This window comes from Pempheris klunzingeri, chromosome 1, assembly GCF_042242105.1.
Source record: "Pempheris klunzingeri isolate RE-2024b chromosome 1, fPemKlu1.hap1, whole genome shotgun sequence".
NCBI classification, from domain to species: domain Eukaryota; kingdom Metazoa; phylum Chordata; class Actinopteri; order Acropomatiformes; family Pempheridae; genus Pempheris; species Pempheris klunzingeri.
This window is the reverse complement of record NC_092012.1, coordinates 22,123,211-22,140,051: the sequence shown is the minus strand read 5'-3', so window position 1 is coordinate 22,140,051 and position 16,841 is coordinate 22,123,211. Positions and strand designations below refer to the sequence as shown.

Below are 16,841 nucleotides of genomic sequence, written 5' to 3'. Positions count from 1 at the left end.
TGTGGAATTATTTATTGTCATTTTCTTAACTATCAAAGTTTGTATCGTTAAGCCATGTGTCACTGAGCAGAGTGGTCAGAGGAGGTTTCGCTGGAGTTGGTTTTGAAGAGTCTGTTCAGCTTTACAACACTGTTTTCTGGTTTATTCCCAACTAACCCCAACTGCAGTTTTGTGGACTGATTCCTCTCGTCTCCTCCTTCATGTTCACCCAATGCCTTCCTTTTGAGTGGCCAAGAAAGCATAGCATGGGCTTTTATTACCAAAAACACATGACGTTTGCGCTTTTCAGCATCTCATTTGTACCGTTTGTACCGTTTAGTTCAGGGTTACTGACAAAGAAAGATGTTGTGTGGTGCACAGATTGTTTTGATGCAGCTACCCAGACACATTTGGCTTTAAGAGAGCTGAGGGTTGAGTTGCACCACACCCTTAAGAATGTGGTTTAAAAAAAAAACTGTACAAATGTGCCACTTCTGCTGCCTTCATGTAACCTGCATGGGCTTGGTGTTAGCAGGAATGCCACTTACCTGAAACGAACCTGCATGCCATTGTTTTTCCAGTTTGTACAGAGAGGCCTTGGTATAGTTAAGATGAGTGTCAGGGAACCTGCCCATGTCGTCACATTAAGTCTCGTTAACATCGTCCTGGCTGCCTCGTGTTTACCACTTTTGCTTATTTACTCCCTGCTGTGCCATTAGTATTAAAAGTCTACCAAATTTGCCTCTTGCCCTCATGTGACCCTTACATTTGCCTATCGACCTCACCCTCTCCAAAAGATATTTCACTTTGATGGAATATTTTTAAGGTGCTGATATAAGATTGTGAATAGTCACCAAAACTGGACTCGTGGTGTCGATTGAATGTTTTGTTTAGACCAGAAGTGATTCCTCTGAAGCAGAAATGTCAGTAAATTGGTGAAGGCACAGTTTGTGCTGAGAAATAAAAAAAAATATTTGACCAAGGTGAAGTATCTTATGAAATTCCACATGAAACGGACCACTCTCACTCTCAATGGCTACAGATGGAAACACATTGTATGTGAAGTAAAGAGAAGTTAGTATGTTAAGTTGTTTTGTGCTGTGCTTTGTAATTGAAAATAATTTGATATCCATATGCTCTTTTTGAGACCACGTCATCAATCTCCCTTTGTTTATAATAATGGGTAGTTAAAAGAGCGGTTTGTTAAAGAGTACATATCTGCAGGTTGTCGCGAGACAAGACAGAAACTGAAGGAATTAATTAACCATATGAATGTTTAATATTGTTAATGAAGTGTATCATGATTTTAGCTGCACATTGTGGACAAAGCCTTATCTGAATCATCTTAATGACTGAAACACGTGGTCAACATCGTGGCATTGTTTCGTTCTGTCGGTGTGGTATTTTTTTTCACTGTAAAATGAATATAAATTGTTAAATGCGATCGTTTTATTTTGATAAGGTGTCCTTCGGTCATAAAGTTGGTGTCACAGGTTGCATTGTTTAACCTTCAGTCAAAATGCACTTTTTAGACATTGCTGAGGAAATCAGATGAATAATAGATGGATATAGTGTAAAAAGAAATACTTCACATTAAAGAGCCTTTCTGCCTTTGATTCCCACCACATTTTTACTGAGCTGTGGCCCGCTAAGCTTCCTGTACCACATTCCCTTTGTCAGTGGGTGCTTCGTTCTCTCAATCAGTGATTTTCCTTGTCATTTTATTAAAGAATCAATTAATGCAAGGCACAGGTAAGAAGGCACTCTCTGGATTCTGTGGATGCAGCACCAGCCCTCTCAGTCTTAGTCAGACTGTGAAGACTGGTGAAGTGAGAGTGCACAATAGGAAGGCTGGCCTAGTTTCAGAGAGAAAAAACAGGTTCATTCATTGGTTGTTATTGTTGAGCAGAGCTGCAGTGTCTTGCTCCCCGGGGCTTCTCTTGGGCTGTCATGCGGGAGGAAAAAAAAAGTGTTTTTACATAAAGGAGAGAGTTGGTTGTACGATACGACATTGACATTATAATTACCATCGTTCTTATCAGCACTAGTGTTGTTTGTGCCATTTCAAAAATTGTTCAAAGCATAAAGATGCATTATCATCCCAGCTGTTGTGGTACTGATGTGAACATGCTGACGGTACCAAAATGTCTCTCTGACCCATGTGTACATTTGACACACTGGACTATTTGTAGTTTCTGGTAGCTGTGCTTAGTGAACGTGTTCACCATTAAGAAACTAAGAAGCTTGGAAGAAATTTGTCAAATCTGTAAAAGTAAATAAAAGAATTCAGCAGTGTCGGATTGTCTGTGGGAGATTATTTCTTTTTTTTTTTTCGTTCATTCTAAAGCCATGTCAAACACTTTTTAATACGAAAATCTCTTTCTTTCATGTCACAAACACTATCTATAATCTATTAGTAATAGAAAGCTACAGTACGGTTCTACCACAGCCTGGACATGACATCAAAGGAGTCTGCAGTGTAAGTCTATACTGGAGAAGCTGTATGTTGACACACATACAGAGGTGATACACAGTAATATTACATCATGCAGTACATCAGGTAGTCCTAGGGAGTTTTAAAAAACGTCTTGTGGGTAATGCTGCTGGGACAGCATAGAGGTAAAAGCAGAGCAGAGTTGCAGCTTAAATACTTTACTAAGAAGCTTACTGTTCCCTCCCTGTACCTCACTGACAATCCTCTTCACGAGAAAAACTCAACTTAGCTCTCCAAGGGACACATACCTGCTGTACAGAGGGGGAAGAAATCTCTTGTTGGGTAAGATTTTATTGATGATATTGCTGCTGTTTGTAGAAATTTACATTCAAACTGGTGGCTGATGTGTTGAGGTGTTTTGATGTGCTAAGTCTGTTGTACAAATGTAACTTTAACCTGTGAGTGGAGTTTGATAGTAGTAAATCTTTCTAGTCTGCTCAGGTACGCTCTGTACATTTTGTAAAAAAACAAATATAATGATTACCTCAACAGGTAAAATGACAAGTTATTATGATTAACATTCAAGTCACCTATGACATTAGCAGTGTTTTCAAATGGCTAAAACAACTCCATAATGTTTTATTTTATTCTATTACATGTACATTCTGTACACTTTCTAGTATTGATGAGTTTTATGTGTTTGTAACAACAAGGAAACTTCACATATCAGTATGTTATGGTTATTGTGTCTTACAACATGATTACATGTGAAAAGTTGCTGCTTGAAATAAAAGCACAGCAGTGATAACATGTACATTTGTGATTGGAAAGGTCATACGCATCTGTGATTAGTGTTTATCATGTAGTGTATTGTTATTGCCGGCTATGTGCAGTTCCCAGAATAGCTGTGCTGCACTCCTCTTCTCTGGAGCTAAGAGAAGGATCAGGCTGGAGTAGATTACCAACTACTTATCTCCCGGCACCCTCCACACACAGACACACACACTAGCAGGCCAAGTGGTCACAACCCCAGAGCTAAAATGAAAAAAAGCCTAAATAAAGCAAAATATTGTAGTCTAGCTGGTTATAATAAATCTTAATGTTTGTGTTTTCCACAGGGAGTGTTGGGGATCTGCAGCCATGTGTGACCAGACATTCGTGGCGGCCACTTTTGGCCCTTGTGACAGCTGTGGGAAAGCTAGTCCTCTTATGAACATCTACATTAAGAATGAGGCCACCAACTACTGCTCCTTCTGTGTGGAAGTGGTACATGACGTTTTTCAGTTTCTCTTCTCTAAACAGCGGCCACATCATTTCGTTGCACACCGTGGCAATGTTTGCAGTATCAGAGATTTGATTTGACGTGGTGTAGATTAGAGATTAAATCTAGATATACCCATTAAGCTCTGTACACTGTTTCAGCCTTGTGGCCCTAAATTTACAGTGCACACTTAATGTTCATATATGAAGCTATGTAATGATAACAGCTAACTGTGTGGCAGTTACACGTGAAGATTATCTATTGCTTTGATGATGATCAACACAAACACTTTGAGCAACATCTGTTTCACTGAGGACATAAAACTCAGCAGCACCTTTTAAATAGATTATATTAGATTAAGTTTTAAAGATTCTTTGTGGGAAATCGAAAAAATTGAAAAATAGGAAATGATTTCAACCTGGCTCAACTGGTTTATTAAGTGCTTAACTGACATGCTACATCATAGCCCGGTCAGTGATCTAAAGTTTAAACTAGAGAACTCTTGTGATGCGATCATACCAACTATGACACAGAATCGGTGTTAATGGTTTAATGGCACATGTGACATAAGTGAACTGACTTTGACGAAAACAGGTGACTTGATCCAGGTTTATTCATGAGGCAATTTTTTGCAAAATATGGCGTCAGTTTCTCTGAGACACTGGTACATTTACATTCTGCTAGTGCTGCCTGTGAAACTACAAAACGTCTCTTCAGTGCATCACCAGTCATCATGTGTACGTCTACATTAAAAAAGATAAAATATACATTTGAATGCATTGGCTCATCATGCCACTTGTATGTAAAGTAAATATTACAGAATTTATATATATATATATATATATATATATATATATATATATATATATATATACACAGAATGCCCTCCCTGGGCAAGCAGCCGACGGAAGTCAGTTCATTTGATCTCATTCAGTGAGTAGCTGGAGTGTGTGTGCAGTAACAGTGTCCATCATTGTTGCCCTTCACTAACAGCGTCACAACAGCGCAAGATACAGTCATGAAACTTCACAGATGACAATGAAGGGCAGGTTTGGAGATGGGTGTGGTCCATGCAAGGCTGGGGTGGCAAATAGGGAAGGGGCCTTTGGCACCCCCATTTTACACCCCTGGCCCAAAGTCAGGGATCACTGTATTCCAGTTTCAGTCAATAACTCCTGATCCAGCACAATCTAGATAACATTCAACCTTTATTATCACCAACAACAGAAACTATCATGTTACATCTAAGCCTACATAGGCCACACTTACTAGCCAGGCCTGTTTTACCTTTACTAGGATGTCTGATCCAGGCCAGGATGGTTACACATGATGAATAAACCTGGCACACACTTCACCTGGTGTGATCCCATCGTCTCTAGTTGGTTATGTTTCTGATCTGGAACCAGACTAAAACTGTCAATGAGTAAATGAAGTGTGGGGACATGTGGATGACGAAAGGCTGTGTGTTAGGAGCAGTAAATGTCTGTGGTGCCTGTTATGCACTAGAACGTGGGGGAGGAGGGGGAGGAGAGGGGGAAGAGGGGGAGGGGGGGCAGAGAGTTCAGTGTGAGGCGCGCGGCAGCATCGCTGCAAACCTCCAGCAGCCATCCCTGAACTCTCCTGTTTGTCGTTCTTCTCCGCTCCCACCTCTTCTCTTTTCTTTTCTTTTCTCTTCTCCTCCTCCTGCTCTCAGATGGCCTGTCAGGGGCTCCTGTCAGGGGAAACCCTGGCGTCACTGAAGAGGGAAAGCGACAATCTGAAGAAGAAGCTGGAGGAGGAGCGGGGCAAGCTCAACGACATCGAGCGTAAGTGTCCGGACCTGTTAGGACCAGAAGAGAAGCGCTGCAGCTCACCTTTTTACCGACATCCAGCCTGCTCACTTCACTCCTCTGTCTGCTGCCAGGTCCTCACAGTCAGCTAGATTTCACTGTCTATCCGACACCCAGAGCTACTGGAAACTTTGCAGAATAAGGTTTTAGATACAGATGTGAATCTGCTGAAAATGTGATGACCCAGAGGGAAACAGAGCGTTACAATCAGCCCTGGATATGCTGGCTAGTGTTTAAGCATTAGGAATAATGATCCATGACATCTCCTATTGCACAGACAGGCACCGATCTGCTGCATCTGGAGATGTTTTACTTTTGACATGTTAAGTACAGTTTGCTGAGGATGCTTCTCTAATGTTTGTGCTTCCCCTTGGGAAGTATTTTTAAATTGAGGCAGTCCAACTTACTTACGTACTTAAATAGAGGATCTCAGTACTTCTTCCACCACTGTCTTAAACCTTACAAAACTAGTTGAATTGAGTGTGTGTGTGTGTGTGTGTGTGTGTGTGTGTGTGTGTGTGTGTGTGTGTGTGTGTGTGTGTGTGTGTGTGTGTGCCTCAGTGCACCAGGTGGCTGAGAAGGTTGAGGTGTTGGGTGCTCTATCCATAAAGACCAGGCGTGTGTTGAAGGGTCATGGGAATAAGGTGCTGTGTATGGACTGGTGTAAAGACAAGCGTCGTCTCGTCAGCTCCTCACAGGTACACACCTGCACACACACACACACACACACACACACACACACAGATGTGATACAATGTATTAAGAGCCATATAGTGTAGTATTATAGAATATTAATTCAAATATACATGTGACATGATAATGCCATGTAACCCCACAGTAATGCTGTTTTTTTTGTCTAATCTAGGATGGAAAAGTGATTGTCTGGGATGCATTCACTCTTAATAAGGTGTGTAGAGGTCTATGTGGTGCTTATGGTTGTGCATTTGTAGGAACATGTGGATTCCTTTGAGTAATAAATTACCATAAGTTGAGGGGCTAAATATCAAAAGCTTCAGATTCTTGGGAAGGAAAAATAGACAAGAATGAAGGTTCCCAAAATCCCCCGATCAGAATTACATATAGAGGAGCTCTGATATTTCTCAGTGGGATTCACTTTTATGAAAATGTATAGGATTATAAATGTGCTGGTGACGTATTTTTTACCACTACACATTTGCATTTGAAAATTGTAACTGTAATCTCAATACTCAATTCAGAAAAGCACAAACATCTATTGTTAATGTATTACCTTCATTTCTCAGTACGATAGTTTGCTGTGATCAGTTCGATATGTCAAAAGGCACTAGATACCACAATATCCGCAAGACTAAGAGGAAATCTGAGATAAAAGAAATCCAAGATAGGAATTGGTCAACTACACTCACTCTTAGCTGGCTGAGCTCCCAACATTTTGCGCAATCACATGACATGTCGGTCATTATAAATCAAAAGGTTGAGTTTAATGTCCATCCAAGAGAGGGAAATGACAACCAGACGGTCTGTCTTTGGACAAATGTGAACAGGACTGTTACTTCCAGACGCTAGGTTACCCAACTTCACGGTTATATAAGGCTATGTGTTGTTTTTTTTTCCCTTTGAATGCTCGGATCGTCATGTTCTCTTCAGCATATGCACTGGTGTTGAGAGGGTGGGAGGGTCATCCTCTAAGAGACAGACAGACAGAGATGATGCTACATGATCACATGCAAATATGCCTTTAAAGATTATCTGTTCATCTGTCCTCTGTAATCACTGTGTGTGTGTGTGTGTGTGTGTGTGTGTGTGTGTGTGTGTGTGTGTGTGTGTGTGTGTGTGTGTGTGTGTGTGTGTGTGTGTGTGTGTGTTTGTGTGTGTTTGGCAGAGTGCACTTAAATGGCAGCCTGGTTTAACCATCATACCTCTTGATGGAACAGACATAACCACACTGAACATAATCCCTACTAATACTCACCTCATCCAAGTATACAGCAGCTATGTCTGCGCCTGAGTGTGTGTGTGTGTGTGTGTGTGTGTGTAAGAGAACAGGTGCTTGATGATAACTAAAGAGAATTCATTTTCTTATCTATAATGAATTATGTTTTATTTCTTTTTACATGCATTTGTGTGTCTACATGTATGTTTGTGCTGTCTGTGACTTACAGGAACATGGGTTGAGCCTGCCGTGCACATGGGTGATGGCATGTGCTTATGCTCCCTCGGGTTGTGCTGTGGCTTGTGGGTGAGTATTTAATGGACTGCTACTCTTTAAGCAATAATCAAAAATCAACAGTTTCACTGTCCAGTGAAGTAATGTGTTTAATTTTTTCTTTCGTTCAAAAGTATTACTATTATAAAGAAAAGAAAAGAAAAAACATACACTTAAGTGTGAGTCTGAACCCTCAGCCCCTTTACACAGTCATCATTTCTCTGTCAGCCGGGATCACTCATAGCTTACATCCACGCCCCGAACTCTGCACGACAATTGTGCACTGTTTGATTTCAAATAGTGAGTGCTAACTAGCAGACGTAACTACAGACTGGTATGAGACCTGTCATTTAACCTCTTTTGTTTTTAACTCCGTCAATAGCGGATTAGATAACAGGTGCTCAGTGTTCCCGCTGTCACTGGACAAAAACGAGAATGTGGCTCTAAAGAAGAAGTCTGTCGCCATGCACACCAACTATTTATCAGGATGCACCTTCGCCAACTCTGACATGCAGGTGGGCAACAACAGTTTAAAGTCTATTTTATAGATTGAACTTCAGTAATCTATGATGAGTGATTAACTGCACTGTTCCACTTGGATGCTTTGTTTGCATTTGTGAGATTTGTAGATAAAAGATTTCACGTTGACTTAATTCTGAGAGTTGGATCTGAACTTGAAGGTTTGGTGGAGCTTGGGGAGGCCTTTGTTCAGCTGGGGGCCTGCCATGAGATGAACCGGTTGCTGACTGCTATTCATAGTATTTCAATTTTAGATGAGCAATTGGCATAGCTGGACTTTCTAGCCAGTTTCAGTATGTACTCTATATTCAGGCTGCAATGTTTGGCCCTGACGTGCTCTTTTCATAGTTTGCAGTCTGTACAATTAATTCTTTAGCTGTTAAATGACCAACATCATGCTAACGCATTAGCAAGAGACAAGCATCTGCCCTGTGATAGGTAGGGCTCCGCTGGGATTTGAATCCGGGGCGTCTCACAAATCGTGCCCATAGACCAATGTACCATCTGCTTCTCCTATCACAATAATCTTCAAGGTATGACAAATGCATTTAGATTCTGTACATTTATTTGAAATACTGCCTTTTAGGATTATTATTTTTTCATGTTGCGTCCCTAACAGGATAGAGGGAAGGTAGGAAGAAGGCAGGATGAAAAAAAAATGAAAGGAAGACAGGAAGAAAATAGATATTTGGATTTAATAATTTACTTGAGTGTGATCCTCAACAAGGCAGAAGAGCACAATGACAGAGGACAGGAGGAAGAGGCAGGGGGAGATGGCAGGACTGATGAGGGGGCAGGAAAGAGGCAAGAGGGGGGGGGTAGGCCGGTGATGGTCCTCTATCCCGCATGTATTAATAGACACTGAGTGGCTTTTATCTATGAAAGAGTGGAGCACAGTGACCTGAGGGCAGAACATTTAACACACAGACAAACACATACATGTGTTCTTCCTGTCTCTCACACACCCATACAGTACATCTCTCTCACACACATACAGTACATGTCTCACACACACATACAGTACATGTCTCTCTCACACACATACAGTACATGTCTCTCACACACACATACAGTACATGTCTCACACACACATACAGTACATGTCTCACACACACATACAGTACATGTCTCTCACACACACATACAGTACATGTCTCACACACACATACAGTACATGTCTCTCTCACACACATACAGTACATGTCTCACACACATACAGTACATGTCTCACACACACATACAGTACATGTCTCTCACACGTCTCCTCTCTCATGCTGCATCTCACACACAAAGACACATGCATGCACACAAGTTGTGTTCTGTTAAAAGAGACCTTGGATCATAAAAGCTGTGGACTAAATTGGAAGCTCAGAAAGTGTCTTTACTGTTTATTTCCTGCAAGAGTTGTTTCACATTTTCAAGCAGCCTTAACTTACAGTCTTGTGTTGTTGTATCTGTGTGTGTGTGTCCAACTGAGAGCAGCATTTAAGTTGTGAGCTGGCTGACAGTTTTGATATATAAGTTGTGAGGCTTTTTCATTAAACTCATTCACTGCACATGTGGGATCAGTGGGTAATTTAATGACCCCCCCTGCAAGTATTTGATATATGGTAACATGCAGGTGGTGGTAAGCAAAGTCAGACTGATGTAACGGCTCTTAGATCAGGGAGGGTCCCATCTGTGTGTGCCAGTAATTGTGACTTACTGATAATTGCATTCATGTTGAAACTGGAGCTACCTCACAGTGCAGGCAGGATGTGGTGTGTTTTTGTGCCTGAGGTCATCCAGCAGGAGCTCTCTAATCCAGCAGCCAGCAGGGATCTCTGATGTTTGCTGTTGTCTCTAAGTGCCCATAATCTGCTTTCATCAGAGGAATTGCTGACATTTTGGCATTTTGTGTTGATGCTTGTATGTGGATACACAATGCAGAGTGAGAGGTTTCTATGTTAGTTGGGAGATGCTGGCCTTTGGCTTTTGATAAGGGAGCACAACAGCTACAGTCACAGTGCCGTTATATTTAGTCATAATAGGAGCATACAGCATCTCCATCAGTCCAAACTGTTAAAACAGTTTTTAGATAGTTGATGATTCTATTGCTGAGGTTGAAATGATCATGAATGATTTTCAGTGAACTTACACTTTTCCATTCAAATAGCAGAAGTATTCCATCAAGTCACTCTTTTCTTCTTTATTTTTGTTTCGTTTTTCAGTTTAAGTGAGAAATGAAAGCGAAACCTGCAGGAAAGGTCACACATAAATGAAAGAACCAAAACTCCCAGAAAAAATCCCAATATCTAATATGCATTGTGAAGGTGTTTGTAATAAAATAGATGCTTTTAGTTCTCTAGAATCAATGAAATCCTGCAGTTTTATTTTTTTTCCTGGTGTTGCTGCATGCAGCGTTGTCTCGGGATGTGCCTGTTTAGAGGGCTGATGGCTTGGCCCCCAGAAGTGCTGCTTGTAGCGTTCTCGATAACTGCTCATCTGATTGACATCACACTCAACACTCAACTCCCCTGGACACACACACACACACACACACACACATATATACAATTGTTAGGTCACTATATAAACTGATATCTCACTGGATGTCAGCAAGATGGTTAATATTACTGCTATCACAATACTGAGTGAAGTTTAGGACATAGTCACTATCAGACATCAGTCACTATCAGTCAACTCACCTGTCTTCTGTCCTCCCTGTGCTAGTGCATGTGCCACTGGTAGAGACGGGAGAGGTGTAGCTCTTCTAAAGTGTACACATACCAAAAAAACCAACAACTCAACACTGCCGTCCCCAGTCATATATCCGCTGAGTGTGAAGTCAATCAGATGAACGGTTCGTGAGTAAATCGAAGACCACAAACACACACCTACGCACACACATATTCCTGGCAGATATATAGAGATTCCCTCTTGTCTAGTTTATAGCGCTAATGCAGGTGCCCATTCAGGGCGCTGCCATTTGGCACACATAGCTATTCACAGCAGGCCGACTGCTTGCCCCCTGGAAGTGATGCTTGTGACGCTGTCAATCAAATAAACACTTCTCAAGATATGCCTAAGGACATACACACATACATACAGAGAGACGGTTACAGCGGCACCTGTTGGCCAAATGGCACCAGAAGCGACATGGTCGTTCTAACACCATATCTGCAGATGGCCTCCAAATGTGGTTGTAAAAGCGCAAAGCATTCAGGAGACATGTCATTTTTTATAAAAGAAGCCCTGCCCACAGCATTTGAGCAAACATTTGAGGGCCAGCTATAGCAAAACTGTATGGAATATCACGAATCTGAAAAAGAACCATTTTCCTGCATGGTCCTGTACCACGTTAGGGTATGATTGCTAAAATGTTTAGGAAGAGTTGTAAAAAAACAGATGTGGACAAAATTCTAAATACCAGAAAATCTATCTAGATGCAAATGGGTGTGGCTAAAAATAAAAGTCCACTGTGATGGGACTTCCCCTGTCTAGTTACTGCAGTGTTTGGTTCACTGGTGTACCAGCTGTATCCACACAGTTAGGTTAATCAAAATATCATACCACAGTGTTTGTAGAAAGACAACATGTGATAAAGGTTCACTTCATATGGTTTATGGAAGTCTTTCAAAATACACTGTACTGCACTGTAGTACATGTACAATGTCTCTCCTTTGCTCCAAAACACTTTGGTAAAGTAAGCTTTCTGTTTTTTGTGTTTGTGTGTATGCTGAACACATGTGGTCTGCCCATTTCTTGTATGAATGTGTTTGGGAGCATTTGTTAATGTATGTGTATGTACTTTTCTATTAGCTCCTAACCTCCAGTGGTGACGGCACATGTGCTTTGTGGGATGTGGAGAGCGGGCAGCTGCTGCAGAGTTTCCATGGCCACACAGCTGATGTCTTGTCCCTGGACCTCGCCCCGTCTGAGACTGGAAACACCTTTGTCTCTGGGGTGAGAGAGAGAGAGAGAAAGAGAGAGAGAGTCTGTGCTTATAATTCATGTGTTTAGGCAAAACCCTGTAACCCATGGTCCTCTTTGGATTTAGAGTTTTCACAACACAGAGACATTTTCCTAAAGAAACTGGATTTTTACACAAAACAGTAACAATATTTTCTTTTCTTATATTTGTGTGTGTGTGTGTGTGTGTGTTATCAGGGCTGTGATAAGAAGGCCAACGTATGGGACATGCGTTCCGGACAGAACATCCAGTCTTTTGAGAATCATGAGTCGGATATCAACTGTGTAAAGTGAGTCCAGCTCTTTGAAAAAAACAAAAGTCTCACAGTGTTTATCTATATATCTATATAATAAGTGGAAAGGTTTACTAGCTGTTGTCACAATGAGGGCAAGAGTAGAAGTGATAGTTATACTGGCACTTCCACTTCCCCCACTACTATTATAAATGGATTAGATTCCTAGCTCATGGCATTTTACCCACAAATATCTACACAAATGCTCAGCATCATAGAGGACATCTGAGGCACTTTGTTACCCTGTAATGTTTCTGTTTTAATGAATAAGCAGTGCCCTTACTTCACAGTGTGTTTTCAGAGTTGGAGACCAATAGGTTGAATGCAACAAATCTGATCTATTTTAGGCAAATGTTGTCATATTGTTTTACTTCATTTCACTGTAAGCTTTTGAAAAGTGATGTACTTTTGTTTTATGTGCACATTTGCGCTTTTCATGCACAATTTTTTTTTTATTGAATGTGCAAAATATCTATAAATGGAGTGTGTAAGTGATTGCAAGTGTTCAGATGTTTGAGTTGTGCGAAAGGGAGACTTGTTAATCTACTGAATCAGAGTAAGACGAAGACCAACCAACCGCCCCTGACATCGTACTGACATATTTAAAATGATGAATCAGGCTTCTTTCAAATAGTAAGTACAGTGGTGCTGTAATAATGATTCTGCCTGCGGTTGTGTGTGTTTAGGTATTACCCCAGTGGAGATGCATTTGCTTCTGCCTCTGATGATGCCACAGTGAGTCACATCATACGACCTGCTTATCAGTTTGTTGTTGTTTTTCTGCTTGTCCTGTGCAACATGGTTAAATTGACAACTTCAGTGCATGTGCAGAAATCCAGTTGATGTATCGGGCTCACTCTTGATGTTGGGGTGAACTCAGTGATCTCAGTGATTTATTTTTTTGTTGTTAAGACACCTGGAACAGAATAACCTTTCAAATACACACAAATGTCAGTCAGGGTTCCTAAACATGTCTTCATGCCATCCCTTTAGTTTAATCAACAATGTGTGCTGACAAGCTAAAGCCTTACCCGAGCCTGTTGCTATGATACACTGTGCTACAATAGTGCTTTCTGTAGACCATTCACAGGCTAAAATTCCTGTCGTCAAATGAACTTTGTGTGTCCTGTCTGTGCGTCGTTGCATGTTTATTGGTGTTCCTCAGTGCCGTTTCTATGATCTGCGAGCTGACCGCGAGGTAGCCGTCTACCAGAAGGACAGCATCATATTTGGTGCTTCCACTGTGGACTTCTCTTTGAGTGGTAAGGACTTATATCATTTCAAGCTAAATCAATATGAAATGTGCTCAATAAATATTGCTTTACTTGTGAAAATGAGTGTTGATTGGGGCACTTTTTTAATATATCTGTCTGATCAGTCATCTGTTGATTTATTAAATAATAAGCTTTAGTCATCAGCAGCTACTGGAAAAGCTAACAGTTCCAAGATGTGCTACAATATTTAATATGAATAAATTATTTTTTAGTGATTCAGGGAAGAATTCGATCTCTATCTCAACCAATCCTTTGCCTGTTTCCACTTCCTCTTCCTCCAAATGCCCCATTTCCTCTTTCTCTCTCTCACCCCCTCACACCCCAGGTCGCCTGCTTTTCGCTGGTTATAATGACTACACCATCAATGTGTGGGATGTTTTAAAAGGAAATCGAGTTGTGGTTATGTTTGGCCATGAGAACCGTGTCAGCAGAGTCAGAGTGTCACCTGATGGCACCGCTCTCTGCTCAGCCTCCTGGGACAACACCTTACGGGTGAGCAGGAGTTTCCCTACGCAACATTTTTATAGCTGTTTTAGTTTTCTTCTTTGTTTTGACTGATACATCAAATGCTGCCACTGTAAAGGAATCTTTACAATGCATGTCGTAGGTCTCCCTCCTTAGATGTATTAAAAATGATTCCATATGTGTTTTAACCCCCCTGATTCCTCATATTTCTTTCATTCAGATTTGGGCCTAGAGTTTCCCGCAAGGAAAGCACCACTATTACTGTATGTGACTACCACAACTGCAAGTACCGACGTGAAATCAACACTACTGCAGGACCGTGTTCATACAAACCTTCAGTTTGACAAACACATACACACAAACACCTAAAATGTGTCATTGTATAGTAACTATATCATTGTATAGTAACTGAAAGTTGATCAGGTTTGGATTCGTAATCTATCATTGCTAGCTTGATGACTGTAACTGATAACTTTATAATTATTTTGTAATTGTTATTGCTAATATAGTGGGAAATAATTGTGGGTGTAAAGAGCCCAGAAGCGCTGTAGAAATCAAGAGCATATGTCTGCTATTGTCCTGTCAATTATGTACAGTAGTTCATTGTCACCTCTCCAGTGAGAACCACTCATGCTGTGGGTGCACATGCACGTGTTGTTGTTACTGTGGCACTCTGCCATAGATACTGTCATTATCCAAAGTAAGACAACTTAAGTGTAGCCACAGATTTCATTTTATTTTGATATACATAAACTCGACAGCTTAGGTGAGAAAAATAAAGAAAATAAGTATTTCTGGCACTGTTTTTTTTGTATCTTTGTGTTCTCACCCACCTTTACATTTCACGTCTGCAGGTGACCTCATGTGCTGGTGTAATTGAAACACAAACACAGTTTGCCCAAACAGATAAAGGTGACCTGACATGTCTCTCATTCGGCCTCCTGGCACCGAGGTTGATCCAGATTAAATCCCATTTTCTGAAATTTGGAGAGAAATGTAAATAGCCTGAGACCTGATGTTATTATGGTCTATTGTACCAACCCAAGGCAGCTGTTGTGAAGGAACAACGCAAAAGCTTTGTGCAGATCATTCTGTGTGTGTGTGTGTGTGTGTGTGTGTGTGTGTGTGTGTGTGTGTGTGTGTGTGTGTGTGGAAACAATAGTCTTAATCAGATATCCCAAGAAAGACAGGACACTTCTTTAGTTGTGTGTGTGTACTGTATGCCACCAGGGGGTGTTCTACTGCATCACCACTGTGCTGTCCTACGAAAAGTCCTGTAGAACATCACAACAGAACATTAATCTAGTATTAAATAACATTTTGGAGTTAAAACGTGCTAAAAGACTGATATTATAAGCCTTTGAATATAGTTATAGTATATAACTATATACTGTATATAGTAAAAATGTATAGATTTTTACTGTTTCAACTGAATTGTCACTGCAGGTCTATACAGGTATTATATAGAATAATATATATAGCCTACTGGTACTGAGGGAGGTCCAGTTACCTCAGTGAAACACTCAACAGGTCTTTGTGACCGTAGTCCAGTTCTTGATGTGTGTCCTCAAAGTATTGATCAGTCTCTCCACCATGCACGTCTTTATTTTTCTTAACAATGGCCAAAGGTCAGCGATTCTTATCAACATCATCCCCTTAATGTCACTCAACATCCCCTGAGAGTTGAGAATATACATGACATCATTACTGTGGTAAACTGTGGTGGTGGAAAGCACCAGAACTAAACCTGACCTGCCAGTACTGAACAGGAAACTATAAGTCTCTACTGTTTGAACTGCAGTACGTTTGTTCCTTATTTTGTAAAAAAAAAAAAAAAAAAAACCAACAACCTCTAAAGCAGATTCCAAAGAATCAGAGTTCCTCTTTTATAATTTATTTATTTGTTTCTATTCCAACTAGCCTGAATTAAAGGTGTTGTGCAATTCAAAGAGGAAACCGATAAAGCCATAGAGAGAGAGAGAGGGAGAGAGGACAATGAAAGAAAGGAAGAGATAAGGGACTGGTGGAGAGGATGACAGAGGGGTATTACCGTGCAAAGAAAGTACCCACAAATATCACCAGATGCACCGAACTACCAAACCACTGGCTCCAACTGCCAGTCATTTGAATACAAACACATTCTCTGCATATTTCACTTCCTCATGCTGATCACTGTGTATTTTGTCCGAAAGTCAGAGGAGTCACACTGTTTGATGATGAATGAAACCACATACTACAAGTGAGAGTCTGCTCTCAGCTTGAAGCCTACATTTAGTTTAGATTCATCTCATGGAGGTGGCATCTATGAATGTCCCTGGACATGCACATGTGTTGTGTGTGAGAGCATTTTAGTTAAGGTTGGCTGTAATTAAAGTCAACAGATATCTTTGTTTTACATCATCTCAGGCCTCTTGGTGTCCTGTGAGCTGTACAATGCATACAGTACATACAATACAATACAGTACATACAACACAGTACATGCAATATCAATCAGTCAATCTTTATTTATAGAGCGCCAATTTATAACAACATTATCTATTCAATTCAATTTCAATTCAATTTATTTTGTATAGCCCAATATCACAACAGAGTTGTCTCACAGTGTATCTCAAGATGCTTTCCATAAAGAGCAGGTCTTGACCAAACTCTT

General features: G+C 40.7%; 1 protein-coding gene across 1 annotated transcript; it reads left to right on the top strand.

Moving 5' to 3' along the window:
* Window positions 1-5,362: 5,362 nt before the first annotated feature.
* Window positions 5,363-14,955, top strand: gnb5b (guanine nucleotide binding protein (G protein), beta 5b). The gene is made up of 11 exons (XM_070829201.1): window positions 5,363-5,479; window positions 6,065-6,201; window positions 6,369-6,410; window positions 7,645-7,721; window positions 8,071-8,203; window positions 12,009-12,152; window positions 12,357-12,448; window positions 13,138-13,186; window positions 13,617-13,713; window positions 14,051-14,217; window positions 14,411-14,955. The coding sequence occupies exons 1-11, from the start codon at window positions 5,368-5,370 to the stop codon at window positions 14,420-14,422; spliced, it is 1,062 nt and encodes a 353-aa protein (XP_070685302.1). The 5' UTR covers window positions 5,363-5,367; the 3' UTR covers window positions 14,423-14,955.
* The last annotated feature ends 1,886 nt before the right edge of the window (window positions 14,956-16,841 follow it).